At 37.3% G+C, this 16222-nt stretch overlaps 1 protein-coding gene across 3 annotated transcripts in view; it reads right to left on the reverse strand.

Annotated features, from left to right (window-relative positions):
- Positions 1–1058: 1058 nt before the first annotated feature.
- G3BP1 (G3BP stress granule assembly factor 1) overlaps positions 1059–16222 on the reverse strand; it is a 35158-nt gene continuing 19994 nt past the window's right edge. For all 3 annotated transcript variants that reach the window (XM_002920747.4, XM_011226894.3, XM_034656833.1), the window contains exons 6-12: positions 15928–16021; positions 14493–14694; positions 13176–13277; positions 12626–12737; positions 12295–12423; positions 11545–11654; positions 1059–8260 (exon numbers count right to left, since the gene is read on the reverse strand). In XM_002920747.4, coding sequence (XP_002920793.1) covers positions 8054–8260; positions 11545–11654; positions 12295–12423; positions 12626–12737; positions 13176–13277; positions 14493–14694; positions 15928–16021 — 956 coding nt within the window. In that variant the 3' untranslated portion in view covers positions 1059–8053. The remainder of the gene's footprint in view (positions 8261–11544; positions 11655–12294; positions 12424–12625; positions 12738–13175; positions 13278–14492; positions 14695–15927; positions 16022–16222) is intronic.

The raw sequence follows: 16222 nt of genomic DNA on the forward strand, positions 1-16222 counted from the left end.
AACCCCACGTTTTCTCCAAGTGATTTTACACTTTTTTCCAAAAAGGAACTTAAATATGTCATGACATATAGGAGGTAAAAGTGTTAATTTTCAACAGGTCCAGGGGATGTTACCTTGAAACCTCACATTAAACTTTACTCAAAAAAGTTATTTTAACCCTGAAGAACAGGCACTGTGTAATACTTCAGGTCACAATGCCAGCATTGGCTGTGGAGTCTGTTACAGGTAAGACGACTGCAAGTTACAATTCCAACTGTGATTCCAATACTTTTGGGAGATGTAAAAAAATACGCTGGGCTGGGCAGTGTGAGTTAAACTACAAAGTGCTTCATCACCCATAATGGAAAAGGTTCAAGATGATTCATACTTCCATGTAAGAGACTACAAAAGTCACAAGCCCACAAAGAAGCAACTGACAGCTAGCCAAAGTAGAGGAGATTTAGAAGGAGCCTAGGGACATCTTAATTAATTGGCCTGGAAAACTGGGTCAGAATTACTCACAAAGCTCCTCATCCTTTCCCAGAAGAAAATGTGATAGTATGTCTTTTATATGGAAAATTCTTTGTATATATGTATAAACTTGGTATGGCCTTAATGCTGCAGTTAAGGATTTGTTTGGCTACCACCTTAAGCAGCGTGTTAAGCAATCGCTTCCTTAATGTAACATTTTTACTTCTTATTGGACTCTTAACCCGAAACAACCAGCTCCCTTTTACCCCTTACTCTTTCCCCTTTTTTGCATGAAGTAAAAGTTATGGCAGTTATTTTTTGGCTTACAAAAAAAATCTATTTCTGCAGTTTGAAGATGTAATGTAAAATTTCTGTGATACATGTATATAAAAATATATTTATTGAACCATCCATATACACATATTCATGCGGATTCCAATGGAAAAAAATTAAAGTTTTCTGAAATTTTCTCTGTGGTTAACTCATAATAGTTGTTACTGTTTAACCAACTTTGTATGTGAAAAAACTTCTGAAGTACTGTGATTACCTCAGAAAGGAACCTACATTTAATCTGGAAAACATCATTTCACTTAAGACAAGGCTTTACGTTGGTTCATTCAAGAAATATTTATTGATAGGTACTATGGGAGATACAAAGACGACTCTGACACAGATCCTGCCCATAAGGAGCTTACAGTCTAGTAGGGGAGATAGAACACGTACATGGGATACATGGTCAGAGCTATGTTTCAGTAAGATGAATCTAATATTGTGTATAAGGTAGGCTGGGGGTCAGAACAGGTAAAGGAAGTTGAGAGGCCAGTGAGATTATCCGAGTGAGGACGAAAGAGATGTGAAGACTTGAGGTAGCACTGACAGGACTTAGCTGGAGTAAGAACAAAAGCAGCAGAGGACTTAGACTTGTGGCATGGGTGATGACATGAACTGAGAGAACAATGGACTCGGTTTGTGAAAAGAAATCAAAGTTGGCACATAAAATTCTTCTGCATAGAACAAAGTGTCTGGGATATACTGGGCACAGAAAGAAATGGCCTATCACCCAGACCGAGTATGGAAGTACCTCTGAATGATCGGTGACTTCCTCCCTCCTCTGCCCATCCCTCAAAATTCCCCAACAAATCCCTCCACTATGAATTGTCACAGTGCCTTACAATTTATTAAGTCCTATCTCTAGGCATGCCTCACTTGTGAGAATGAAAACAGAAATACATTAATTTATTCAACCCAACGAGTCATCTTTTAAGGACTCCTTTCATGGAAGTCACTGTACCTTCTGGTGAAATACAGGGATAATCCCCCAGTCCTTTTCCTCTAGGAGCTTATGGTCTAATAAGGTAGTAAAACAGATACAGGTCATTCTAATTGGAGGTCGAGGGGGTAAATTATGAGCTAGGAGAAAGGTATAAAGTGCTCTATGAACACATATTTTAAAAAATGAAGGTTGGGACAGAAACTCAAACAGCAAGGACAATGTAGAAGGGAAGTAGACAAGAATGAATTTACTCCCCACTTCGAATTCGCCAAATCAACCCCCAAAAAAGGGGCTCCCCACTCCTGATGCAAATCTTTTCTCTTAGGGAAAAGAAAAATGCTCTTGAACTGGGTCTTAAAAAAAGTAATTCTGATGGCAAGAGATTTGGGGAAGGGCGGACTACAGATGCAAGTCTATCTTCAGGGAAGAAAGAAGGCACTTGAAGCCACAAAATCAGCAAAGCCAGGCTTATTAGAAAAATCCTAAGTAGTTTAGCATGGCTGGAGCATCACCTCCATGAAGAATGGGAGAAATCACTGGAAAGGAAGATTAGGACCCTGATACGGACATGGTGCTGCCAGGCACTGAACATCAGGGCACATGCCTAAGACCAAATTGCTGCCCCTTAGGAGCTTACAGTTATAACAATACAAGGTGGGAAAAGCACCACAATGTACAGAATGCAAAATGCTGAAGGATTTAGGAGAAAATTACAGCTGAGTTTCAGCTATTAACACATTAGGATACCCAATAGCTTTCTGACAGCTAGTAGTACACCCATCCCTGAGGGGAGCACAAGGTAATGTCCTTAGACAACAGGCCCTGGTAGAACTGGGCATTAAGACAGTTCTAAGAAAACAGAGAAAAACTGGGTATGAAAACTGAGCTATAGAAGCAACTGAATAAGCATATAAAACGTGGCTCCTTCCCTTTTCTCCCCACATCCTGACCTCTAACAGTTCTGGCTTCCTACAGTGAACCTAGGGCAGAGTGGAGACCCTGAAGGTGCTCCATGTTACTTCTACAAGCCAGTTTGGGACTCTGTGCTAATAATCCATTCTCTGAGCCATCTAGCTTTGGAAAAATGAAGGGGATGTACGAACTCTTTAGTTGTTTCCAGCACTAACATTCTAGGATTCAAAGAATTCTAGGAGTCTCTCCTGCCTCTTATGATTAATAATCAGAATGGGAAGAAAAACTTTATCCTGATGTTTCTCACTTAGAATTATCATTTTTTCCATATAAATCACAAATGATTGTTAGGAATCCCATCAGCTAAGTTCCACCTCCACCCATCCTTCAAAATCTAACACCTACCTATATGAACGTATTTGTAACATGATGTATTCTACATAATCTACTCAAGCATACACTGAATCTTAAAAGAAAGGAAGACCTGTTATTCTCTTCTTCTCCCCTAACGTCTTTATGCCAACTTTTTGGTTTAAGGTCTTCATTTAAAAGGGCCAAACCAGTGTATATACACTTCATAAAAACATTTAAGAATTTAAACCAAATCCAAAGTCCAACAGGTGACATCAAAGCTTCGGGGAAAAAAATCGGTAACTAAAAATCAGTAACTGGTTAATTACAGCAATAGTTAAAACTATTTTACATCCAGAGTAAGAGATATAACCATCTAATTACTACCAAAAATACAGGCAAATGTCCCATAAGCAGGTTTCTGAAAAATAAATACTTGTTAAATTCAATAGTGTATTTTTGGTTAACATCCCTTAATTTGCTTTTTTAAAAAAGATGAAGACACACTGGATGGCTATAAGTCCTTTAGGATTCTGTGCCACTGGCCGTATTCCAAAGTACTCAATGTGTACAGATTTCCGTAACGGGCCAGGTCACGTGGTCTATGGAAGTAATCATGGAACTGATTCCCAATACTATTTTCCTCTTGTAGGGAACTAAAAAAAAACAAAACAAAACAAAAACTACCAGGTTCAAGTGGAAACTGGAGAAGCAGAGACTGTCCAAGGTTTTCAAAGCAAGTCATATAATCAGAAAGTGAACAGGCTTAATTCTAAGCCAATATGTAAATATAATCAAAACCAAAACCACGGGTTTTTTAGACCACTGCTAATCAACTTTTTACTCAGGCCATAATAAGAATGTTTCATGAAAGCATGAGCAAAGCAGACTAATTTCAGCATTATCCTGAGCTAGCTACATATCCATTAAGAAGTAAATAAGTTTTATCTCACATGTGCTACCATTTCTCCTTTATAGTCTCCTAAGAGTTCACAAGCCTACCTATGGTCCCCAGAACCTCAATATCACAGTAAACAAATACAAATTCCAAAAGGTATTACTACCTTAAAACCAGAAATCTTTATTGATCTAGTGCCACATGGCCATTACTTGATCAGCAACTTCCCATGTAAAACGTTGCTAAGTTTCTAACACATTCTTCAAGATTTCTAAAACATTTGTGGAAGACTATGTCTAACTGTCCATCTGTGGTGTAACAGGCAGTTATCTAAAATCCCATATTCAAATAAATGTTGAAGTTGCTTTTTTTTCCCCCCACAAGGTTCAAAACTGCTAACGAAAGGGTCAACAATCATCTCATTTGTATGCAGTTCCTGAAGATTCTTATACGTAGCACAAAAATAAAACTTCAGTATTAGAAGTTATCTTTAGATCAGATTTGACAAATGCAACCATTTACTTAAAAGGAAAAAGCCACTCAGCATAAACAATAGTCTATAAATTTAAACCTCATAGAAAGATTATTTCCATATAGATTCTAACAAATTGTTTTCTATAAAGTGCCACGTTTCCCGCTAAATTATTAAACTCTACAAGGGTTTTCAAATAAAGGGATGAAAAAAAAGTATCAAAGGACGGCAGTTATAAGCACAAAACACAACAGCTATAAACCCACCTGGATTAAGGTATTATAAAAATATTGTTACCTTCCACATCGATTTCAAGGTTGTACTACATGTATTAAAATACCAGATGAGAAAATAACCTAAGAACAAGTCATTGTTCCTGTGTTACCACAGTCTATACAAATCAAAAGGAGCCCTGCAAAATCAATGTTTCCCTATCTTGTTTACCTTAAAGGAAATGGAGAAGAGTAATGTTAACCTTTCTCTGAATGTTTTAGACTCGGGTCTCTGTACTGTAGTAACTTATTATGGTCATGTCCTGTTCTTCAGTATATCACTCAAATGTAAATACATGGCATTAGGGTTCTAGAGAAAAAGCATCAATTTTGGATGCCAATCTGCTCCTTGCTACGTGGATGACTTAGAGGCCTAAAATTTAACTGCTCTGATGCAATTTCTTCTTCATCTATTACTTTGGGAAAGCTTTGGGAAAATAGCACCTAATCCACAGGGTAATTGTGAAAATTAGTTTTCTAACCTAAGACCAAAGTGCAGTTCAAACGAATACTGTGGTCATAACCTACCCACCAGCCAAATGATTTTTGGATTAGCCATTTCACTGCTCCCAGCAATAGCTCAAAAAGTTGAAAACATAGGAATACACTAGTAAAGCCCAACCTCACCACAAAAGAAAACTGTATTTTTGTAAGGCCCAAGATCTTAAAAGACCAAGACCACTGAACCAATCCAATCTTACTTCGTTAAAATACTCATAGGTGAAGGATTGAAAGCTCAGCAGAAAAGAACTGCATACTGGGCCATTCTTACACATGAAAAGTTGTATTTCAAACCCGAAAAGGTTGAATGTGATGAGCTGATGCTCCCTATAAAAAATCTTGCCCTATCCTATTTTCACTTTCTACCTGTGTGAATATATAGTATCTAGGGTATCCTGTTAATTCTATCAGCAATAATGTAAACAATGATATTGGGATTCTTCATAGTGTTAATCACGATGCTAAATCTGACATATAAAGTCCAATGCTATTTAAAACTCCACAATCATCCCATTCTGATGACTTGAAATTACGGAAGCAACCCTTTGCTTTCTAAGCTTATGCAACAAGTTACAAGAAGCATGTAGCATACTGTTACTACCTCTCCAAATATTTCTTTAAAAACCACACATGGGTACAAATAAAAGAAAGTGAGATTATCAATTCCCTGCAGATGTTACTGTAATTCCTAAAAGAGATTTCTATTTGCTAATTCATTTATCTGAGGCTATTTTTCAGAGGACTGAGTCTTTACTCCAGTTGTCCTCACCCACTCCTCCATGCTCCATGTATTACAGGGAATGAGGAAGAGCCATGATCTCAATGGGGTTTGCTTTATTTTTATAGAACATTTGGCATTGTTGGCGCCACCCACTAAATGCCAGATGTGGTGTCTCCTCATCCCTCCTCCCCAAATCTCACCCATTTCCAAACGTCCTCTAGGATGTATTAACAGCCTGGGCTGAGAATCACTGCATCCAGTTGGTGCCCTTAAACTACTGAGTAGGAAAAATGCTTAATGAAATATATGGATTAGCATTTACTTTGAAAAATGATTTCTACATTATCCATAATTTATGACCTTACAGTTACTACAACTTAGTATTTTTTTTTCAAAAACAACTCCAGCTAAGTTTTTTTATTTCCACCACAGGCTTAATATAAGCTACAAAAGTACAAGCTGTCTTCCAATTATCACTGGCCTGGGCCAAATGAAGTGGTTACCAAATAGTTATTTAAGATGACCCAAAACAGCCATGTGACTCAGTTATAGAAGTTTCTTTATGCAGGAGATGTTGCCAATTTTCAAATATTTCAGGTACTGAGGACCGATAATATCAAACTTCATTTTAGTTTAAGACTACACCCTTCAGCAAACCTAGAGTTTCCCAGTAACAACAAAACAAACATTCCTATTCCTACTCATATACTATCCTCAAAGAGTCCTAATGATGAACACTGCTAAGAAAATAAATAAGTTAAATTTGACAACCTCGTTGCCCTTCCAACTAGTATGACAAGTTATCACACAAAGGCTTGCTTCACAACTGTGTAAATGTGTAAACAAAACCTTCACCCACCTCACCCACCTCACACACAGCACTCAAAAAATTAACATACTATGTAAAACGAATATTAAGCTATATTGCCAGATTAAATTTTCTTCCAGAAATATTTTAATAAAAATTGGCCATTTCCAAGAAACACCCACTGCATGCCCATCAATAAAAGAGAACAAAATAGAAAATTTACCATATGGCTATGATTTAAAGAAAAAAAGGGGGGGGGGCAGACACTCAAGCACAAAGTCCAATATTAAAGTCATATTCCTTTTTATGGGCTATGATTAGGATTCTGAATAGATATTGAAATAAAACTTAATACAAATGCTGGACTATTTAGGTCAAAGGACCTCTATAGAAGCAAATCTGTCCTTAAAGGCATTCCAGTTTGAGACTCAATTTTAAGAATAAGGCATAACAAATGAACAGAAAACATACCAGGTGAAGAGGGATTCTTCAATTCCCAACATACTCTACACCTGATAAAACAAATCTATTTTTTTATTTTTCTTTAAACAACTGCCAAGGCTGGAATCAAAGATAAATAGAAGGCACAACAGTTTTGCTCTGGTTTTGTGTTATTTGGATTTTGGGGTTTCTTTTTTGTTTTGGGTTTTCTTGTTTTTGTTTTTTTTTTTACAAATACAAATTAAACATGAAAAAACTCTACTTCAAAAGAAATCTAAATCAGTTGCATTCTAGACATTTAAAACCTATCTCACAATTTAAATGGTAAAAACAGGCTTACAAATGTTTTGTGATCACATATCAAAAGAAAAAAAAAACTCTACTAACACCTTTTATTCATTTTTTAACCATACCAGAAAGAATCAAAACTATCAATTTTTCCAATGGCAATTTCTACACACCAGAAGGTAGTCATGACTCTCAAAGAAGAAACGATTTGGATTTTTCCTGGCTTCAAAATGTTTTATCAAATCCTGTGTTTCTCACAGGCTTTTGAAACACATAGAAAATAAGAAATATTCTAATGAATGAAACATACCAAATGTCAGTAATAAGCAAGACACATTCCTTTGGGGAAACGGCGGTTAAAAAAAAATCCAGTCTGTATATGCAAAAGTAAAGCAAGGAAATTCAGTCTTTTTCTCTTCTTTAAAAATCTGTTTTTCCTAAAATATCATTCCACAAAATTGGAAGTGAAGGACTAAAAGGTGAGGAGGGGAAAGGGTGGGAGAGGGAGCACACATCATTAACACAAAAAGTAAAATTGTACAAACTTAAGCAGTTTATAATAGACTAGGGTCAAACTCCAGGATACCAAACGCTGGTATAAGAAATTCACCATTCTGCAGGAGCTAGAAGATTTGTACTGCTGCGTGAAGATCAACGAAGAGCAATTCACTGCCTTGGAGCAATTCCCCTTCCCACTCCAAATCCCGGTTTCTGCACCATGCCTCCGCGGGGAGGGCCTCTCATTCCACCACCCAGCCCACCTCGAGGGCCTCCAGGTCCCCGCAGGCGGTTATCTCGACGGTCCCCTTCCCGGGCAGCTCGAGTCTTCTTCTCTTCCACATTCAGACGGACCTCACCTCTGAACATGATGGGCTGCAGGAATCAAGGTAAGCAGACTTACACAGTGCTTATGGGCTACCAACTACCAAATATAAAAGAAACAAAGCCATCATAAATAACCAGCAGCTTATAAATCAGCTAGATTCTCAGTTCAGTTTTTATTTCCAACTCAGAACACGTAATTCTCCCAATTAACAAATACATGCAAAGGTGGGAGTTAGGTATGTGGAAAGATTGTGCTGCACATTATTTATGCAAAGTACATACCCATCTCAAAAACATCATTCATTTCATCTAAACAGAACTGTAACAAAATGTTATTTGCCTTAACGAAATTTTGGAAAATACCGAAGATAATAAAGATAACAGAGCTTAGCAAAGGAAAAAAAGATACATCCACCACACTACTAGGTCTTGGGCCTTCTTTTTAGCCCAACAGATCTAAAGTAGAAAAAGGGTTACTCGAGATGCTAACGAATTCCATTTATGCTCCTCACTGGCACGCACTAGTTTTCTAAGTGACATATTTTTTTTTTAGATAAGTATCTTAACAGTGCTTACTATGCAAAGATGTGTTCTGTGTGCTTCACACCTATTATCTCATTTAACATTCACAACCATCTGAGGGCTGTCATTACACCTACTTGAGAGACCAGCAAACTAAGGGCCAGGAAGGTTAAGGAACTACTAACTCACAGGTCACAACATAATGAGCGATGGAAGCAGAATGTAAATGAAGGCATCCTGACAGCCAAGTATACACTTTAAAAACACAACGCTACACTACAGCCTGTCAAACACCATGGTCATCAGTCTTACGGAAGCTATTTCTGTACTCATAAAAAATTACTGAAAAGAGTATGGTAGAAGCGCCATCACAGTGAGAAGAGGGAACGACAAGCTCCATCTGAAGCTCCCAAAGGACAAAGGGGTGATATGAAAGTACATATGAAGAAACCTGCATTGGGCCGGGGGGGGGGGGGGGAGGNAGGCCTCATTATTATTATTATTATTTTTTAAAGATTTCATTTATTTATTTGTCAGAGAGAGAGAGAGAGATCTCACAAGCAGGCGGAGTGGCAGGCAGAGGAAGAAGCAAACTCCCCACTGAGCAGGGAGCCTGACATAGAGCTCCATCCCAGGACCTTGGAATCATGACCTGAGCTGAAGGCAGATGCTTAACCAACTGAGCCACCCAGGCACCCAAGAAAGGTCTCTTTGGAATTCTAATTATAACATATTTAAAATTTTGATTGGGGGTGCCTGGGTGGCTCAGTCAGTTAAGTATCTGCCTTTGGCTCAGGTCATGATCCTGGGGTCCTGGGATTGAGCCCCACATCTCTTTGCTTCTCCCTCTGCCCCTCCCCCTGTTCATGCCCTCTCACACTCTCTCTCAAATGAATAAAATCTTTAAAAATAATAAAATTGATTAAATACATATTTGTATTTGTACATTCATACATTATTTAACACTAAAATATTTAAAATATATATATATAACTTTTTAATATTCACACTACATAAACCTCTTCAAGCACAGTAATCTGAAGCCCTGTTCCAGGCAATATTCTACATACAATGAGAAAAACAAAACCATAGTAAAGTCTGAAAGGTAAGGGGAGAGAGGTTGGGGTTGGGTATGTTTTAAAAGGTAGTAACTTAAGACATCTCTGAGGAGTTATCAGAAGAGTAGAAGCAATTTGAATGAGAAAAATGTACCTAACATACAGCTCCTTTCTGAGGAAACTTTATTTCAAAATATTCTTGCACATAAAGATGCCATGGCTTATCTGTGTGCATTAAATGAAACAAACCCCTTACCGTGGAAAACTAAGAAGCCAGTTATCAGGTCTGACCTCTTTTGGCCCACTGGGAATATCAGTCCCTCTAAGGATGAATTCAAGGCTGCACCAAAAAGGCTGGCCACTGGATCCTTTTTCCATGCTGAATGATGGATTTATGCACAAAGCCTATGGGACACTTCCAGGTTCGGTATTCAGTGGCTATTCTAAGATAAGCCACTGTTCTCTCCTCATTTCTAAATGTTTTGCAGGAGATGCTTCATAAAAACAGTGGTCAAATAGTTTGAAAGATCAAATACAGATTTGCAGATTAAGGCTCACATGTTAGAACCACAACATTAAACTTTACAGTACAGCCATCAACATTGTGAAAAACATCAGAGACTCTACAGAACCTCAGGAAATAATGATCGAAAACATTTCCATTACATGGAAACGTAGTTTTAATCTGCAGAGACTGAAATATCAGTTTTTGCCAAGGGCTGAGGACAGAGGATATGGAAAAGGACTGCTTAATGGATAAAGGGTTTACTTTTGATGAAAATGTTTTGTAAGAAGACAGGTGATGGTTACACAAAGTGTAGTAAAAGCCACTAAATTTTACACCTTAAAATGGTTAATTTTATGTTAGGTGAATTTCTTCTCAATTTTTTTTTTAAAAGTGAGATTTTTAAACTCCCAGATCCATCTCAGTAAATATTTACACTTTTGTTCTTCTCTACTACTACTACTAAAAAGTGATTTTTTTGCTAATTAAAGATGTGGGGGAAGGGAAGGGTTCCTTAAGAACTACACAGTAGTAAGATTCCAATTCTACAAAATCCCTCTTATTATTAGAAAGTACTGGTAAGAAGAGATCTGTTAATAAAAGTGGTTCCAGGCAGGGTGACTCCAAACCTAGACAACTTATAAAATAAAAGAAGGCGGCTCCTCATAGTTAGTCCCAAGTAATAATCAAACCTGCTTGGGGGAAATTGGCTCCTAAATTATCTTAGCTAAAAGTTAACATTGTATTTCATCTCCTAAACCAGAACCCACCCCAACCCACCCCCCCACCCCCGCCTCAAGGAAAGAAATCTGCATCAATTTCAGTGCATTGGTAACTATTCGTTATTTCAATCTCTTCATTCAATGGCTCCAAAACTAAGTTATTTAGACAGATGTTTTGTTAAACTCCCAGTCAAGTCTTTCAACAGTAATGGCCAGTCACCATGGAATATATTACCCGAAACATGTTGGAATCAATTGTACTTTATTCATAAAACACAGTTTTAAGGATGAATACATTCAAAGATCCAAGATACTCTTAGACAGACAGACACTCTTAGACAGAGAAAGAAAGAAGAAAGAAAGAAAGAAAGAAAGAAAGAAAGAAAGAAAGAAAGAAAGAAAGAAAGAAAGAAAAAGAAAGAAAGAAAGAAAGAAAGAAAGAAAGAAAGAAAGAAAGAAAGAAAGAAAGGAAGAAAGGAAGGAAGGAAAAGAAAGAAAGATCGATCAAGATGATAAACTGCTTACCCTATTGCTAAGGACCTTCTGAACCGGCTCAGAATCATCAAACACAACAAAACCAAAATTGGGTAATTTCCCGCCACTGTTAATGCGTAGCTCCACCACATTCCCATAACCTGCAAGTGAACCACAGACTCTCAAATAACTGATCAGAACATTTCTTTTAAATATTACATACACAGGATCCACTGATAGCCACTAGTCACATGTAGATATAGACCACTTGAAGTGTGGCAATTCCAAAGTAAGAAGTGCCATTAAGTATAATACACACTGGACTTCAAAGACTTAGTAGAGAAAAACATAAAATCTCTCTCATTTTTATGTGTTGAAATGATGTTTTAGATACACTGGGTTAAATAAATATTAAAATTAAATTCTCCAGTTTCTTTTTACTTTTTAAAATGTGACCACTAAAAAAATAAAATGTGGCCACTAGAAAACTTAAAATTACACATGTGGCTAATGTATTTCTATTGGACAGCACTGTATTAGATGAATCTAGTGTTTAAAACTCAACCTATTTAGGGCACCTGGGTTGCTCAGTAGGTTAAGCGTCTGCCTTCGGCTCAGGTCAGGATCCCAGGGTCCTAAGATACAGTCCCACGCCAGGCTCCCTGCTCTGCAGGGAGTCTGATTCTCCCTCTCCCTCACCTCCCACTCGTTCTCGAAATCACTCACTCTTGTTCTTGCTCTCAAATAAAGTCTTTAAAAAAAATGTATAAATTTTAAATAAATAAATGAATCTCAACCTACTCTGAAAAAAATCTTTAAGCTCCGATTTGTCCACTTCATGTGGCAGATTGCCAATGAAAAGTTGGTGACTATCAGGGTGTCTCACAATTCTTCGGGGTTCAACATCACCTTGCTCACCAGCCTCACGGACTTAAACAAAAACAGCAATGAAAGACAGAGAAAGACATTTTTCAGTGACTATTTCATTCAATAATTTTTTCCCCACCCCTCAACCCAGGTAATTCCATCAGCTCCAGAATTGTTTAAAGTAGAAAATATCAACCACCCCTCAGAAACAAGCTCTCACCTCAAATTCCCCCAAACTAAGGAAGTCACCCTTCTGAGCTCTTACTTGGTCTAGGGCCCCTCTGGGGAGGAATATTTATTCGTTGTTCTCTCACTCTTTGATCCCTCTGAGGCCTCTGCGGTGGAATCTGAGATTCAGGCTTAGACTCTGGACGAGGCTGAAAAATTTGTAAGTCAACTTCTGTGTAAAAACGAAGAAAGTTTATCTTTTTTCTTGTAGTTTCTCAGCTAACAGTAAGGTTTAAAAGAGAAAATGACAGGGGCGCCTGGGTGGCTGTCGGCTGAGCATCTGACTCTTGGTTTTAGTTCAGGTCATGATCTCAGAGTCCTGCGATCGAGCCTGATGTGGGGCTCTGCACTCAGTGCAGAGCGGGCTTGTCCCTGTCCCTTCCCTTGCACAAGTGTGCACTAGCGTTCTCTCTCAAATAAATAAATCTAGAAGAGAAAATGATGATTCTCTCACAAAAGAAATTGTTAAAACCACCTTATACTCCTCTCTCCAATATGTACCAGCTCCCACATTCTCTAAACCTGTGTGAAACCAAATTACATGAAATACAAGTAAATGTGCCTAATATACAAGCTTAGAAACTCACCTGTGAAGCTGGTACTTTAACAACATGAGGTGGTATCCCAGTAACTGGAACAGCTCCACTGGGTGGAAGGTTCTTACTGGTCACAGATGCCCAAGAAAATGTCTAAGGAAACAACAACATTAGTTGATTACCCATATCAAAACAATATAAATGCTATTAATTCTTCATTTCTTGTACATATGAATCACATTTTCACAGATAGGATAGAGTTTGTAAGTATCTCGAGATTCCTTTTCTCCCCCTACTTACAAATTTAGTACTAAAATTCCCTAGGACTAGTCATCAAGTACAGCAAAATACGAAAGGTTTAGAATCTTAAGAAGCTCATTTCACTCAATTTCAAGTTTGTGAATCAAAGAAAATTCTCTCCTCCAAAATCAGCTGTTCTATGTTTCCCCCAACTGATGGTACAAACATCAATTCAGTAAAATCAACTTTAGAATTACCTTGGACACCTTTTTCAATCCATTATCAAACTTACAAATCTTGATATTTACCTCATTATCTTCACTGCCACAACCCTAATCCTAGGTTATCAGTATTTCTCTCCAGGACTACTACAATAGCCACCTAATTAGTCATTCCTTCTCAGTCCAGCCAACCTACTTTCTATCTGCTAGCTGAAGTTATTTCACATTTCTCTTTCCTACTCACCTAATCACTGCCAGAGAGACACCAAGAACACTGTTTAACCAATAGTCCCCATACCTAGAACAATGCCTAGCACAGAAGCACTTGAATTAACTATTACATAAATGACACAGGAACCCTGACCCCATAAATAACACATTAAAACATATTCCTTCACAGAGCAAACGTAAAGGTTCTGTGATTTCAGTTAACATCACCCTGATGAGACTCAGGACTAACTGAAAAGTTTCAAAATTTGAAATCAAGCATTCTAATTAAAAGAGTAGCTGTATTTCAGTAGTTTCTTTCTACTTCTACTGTAAAGTTATCCTCAATTAGATTTCAGGGGAAAAAAGCAGGAAAAAGTCTATATAGACTATCACTTATTGGTTATAATAAGCATGTCATAATTTGAAACAAAATATTTTAAAAATGAGGGGTTACTGATATGGTGATAAAATAGCACCTGAAATTTCTGGTCTAATAAAAAGTATTGAAGTTTCCTTGGGAGAGAAGAAGAGTTAGAAAAGAACATCCATCTTACTTCTTATCTGAGGTATGGCTCAAAATTTAACAAATTTCCCTGAACCAAAAAAATGTACCTACAAAAGTCAACATAACAATAATAACGGAAAGAGATTTTAAAAAATCAACGAGAAACAGCAACAAAAAAGACATACTGCATACCCTCAAGTCTTCCTGTACTGTCTGCGCAATGTCCGTAGGTGCTGGGGAAGAACTCTTCTGCACATCCTCAGGAGCAGTGTCTTCCGACACTGGCTCAGACTTTTCCTCTTGGATTTCAGACACAGGTTCTTGCTCGGGTTCGGGTTCAGGATCTGGCTCTGGTTCAGCAACAGGTTCCTCTAAATGTTCTTCTAAGTCATTGCTTTCACGGGAAAATTTGAGAAATATCATTCTGCCTCTACTGATTTAGCAAGAAATTCCCAAGTACTTATTAACTATAGAGATCTGAACCAAAAAATAGCTCCCTCTCTCCAAAATAAGAACCAGGAATTCCATCTCTGAATATTAAAACAGGACTTTTTAGAAGAGCACTCGATGAGTAAATCTTAGCTGCAATCAGATTTGCTAAATTCTGATAAGCAAATACATCAAAATAGATCAAAATGAACCAGATCATGGTTTCTGTAAAATCCCAAAACTCATAATTTACCTACCACACATAACAAAAGACTAATAGGCTGTGGGGAAGGGGAGGAAGAGTCTTTCAATGGGTACTGTTTTAGTTTTGCAAGATGAAAAGTTCTAGAGATTTGTTGCACGACTATGTGCATATAAACATTACCACACAGTGCACTTGAAAATGGTTAAGAAGGTAAGTTTTATGTTATGCAATTTTTACCATCAAAAAGCTCCTCATAATAAAGAAATCACAAATAATTTTAGAGAAAAAAAGACATTAGTTACGATTCAAAATACTAGCTCTTAAAACTTCCACATGAATCACAAGGAATGTTTGTTAATGTTGCAGCTCCCCCCCCCCCGCCGAATTCTAATTTGGCATGTTTGTGGTGGGACAACAGATTATTTTCAACCAGCAACCCAGATGAATAATGTGGGTTAGTCCATCACCACACCTTGAGAAACACATGAAAATATCCTTTAAGCACTAAATACTAACACTAAGGGTATCATATCACATGGCAACAAGTAAATATTCATTTCTATTCCTATCAAACATATTTCTGTTCTGGAAACAGAGGAAAAAACACAGCTTAACACAGTCACACCTTTAGGTCTGAGTTAATTATTGAAATTAACTGCTATTTAATTCATGTCTGAATTTCTATCAATTTATGCCTGATTTTTAAGAAGTCCTTGAACATATTTATTTTCCCCCCAAAGCACTTAGTGCAATGCCCTTATGTATTAAATACTTGATAAGAAATCCCAAAATCTATTTTTCACTTACTGCCAACCAAGTTATAACATTTTTCTTAACTCAGAGATATCAAAAGCAAAACCCTTCTCCTAGGAAATTACTGTTATATTCTGAGATGATTCTGAGAGAATATACGACTGCCCTCCAAGAAAGAGAAAGATGAGACAACCCAAATTCTCATGCAGCTCTGGACAGATGAACAAAGTTTTTTCTTACCTGACAGTCTGATCATAGAAAGTTCCAGAATCATCAGGTACCACCTCAGGTGTCTGCTGTCTTTCTTCAGGTTCCTCTACCTCTTCCTCAGATTCTATGTAAAAAAAAAAAAAAAAAAAAAAAAAATTCAAGTAATTAGTGCTTACTTAATTCTCAAATACAGATGATCCTTGAACAAGAGGGTCTGAACTGTGCAAGACCACTTATATGCAGAGTTTTCTTGATAAATACAGTACAGTTTTATAAATGTATTTTCTCTCACTTATAATTTTAATAGTATTTCCTCCTCCTTTTC

This window comes from Ailuropoda melanoleuca, chromosome 3 (assembly GCF_002007445.2).
Source record: "Ailuropoda melanoleuca isolate Jingjing chromosome 3, ASM200744v2, whole genome shotgun sequence".
Classification (NCBI taxonomy): Eukaryota; Metazoa; Chordata; class Mammalia; order Carnivora; family Ursidae; genus Ailuropoda; species Ailuropoda melanoleuca.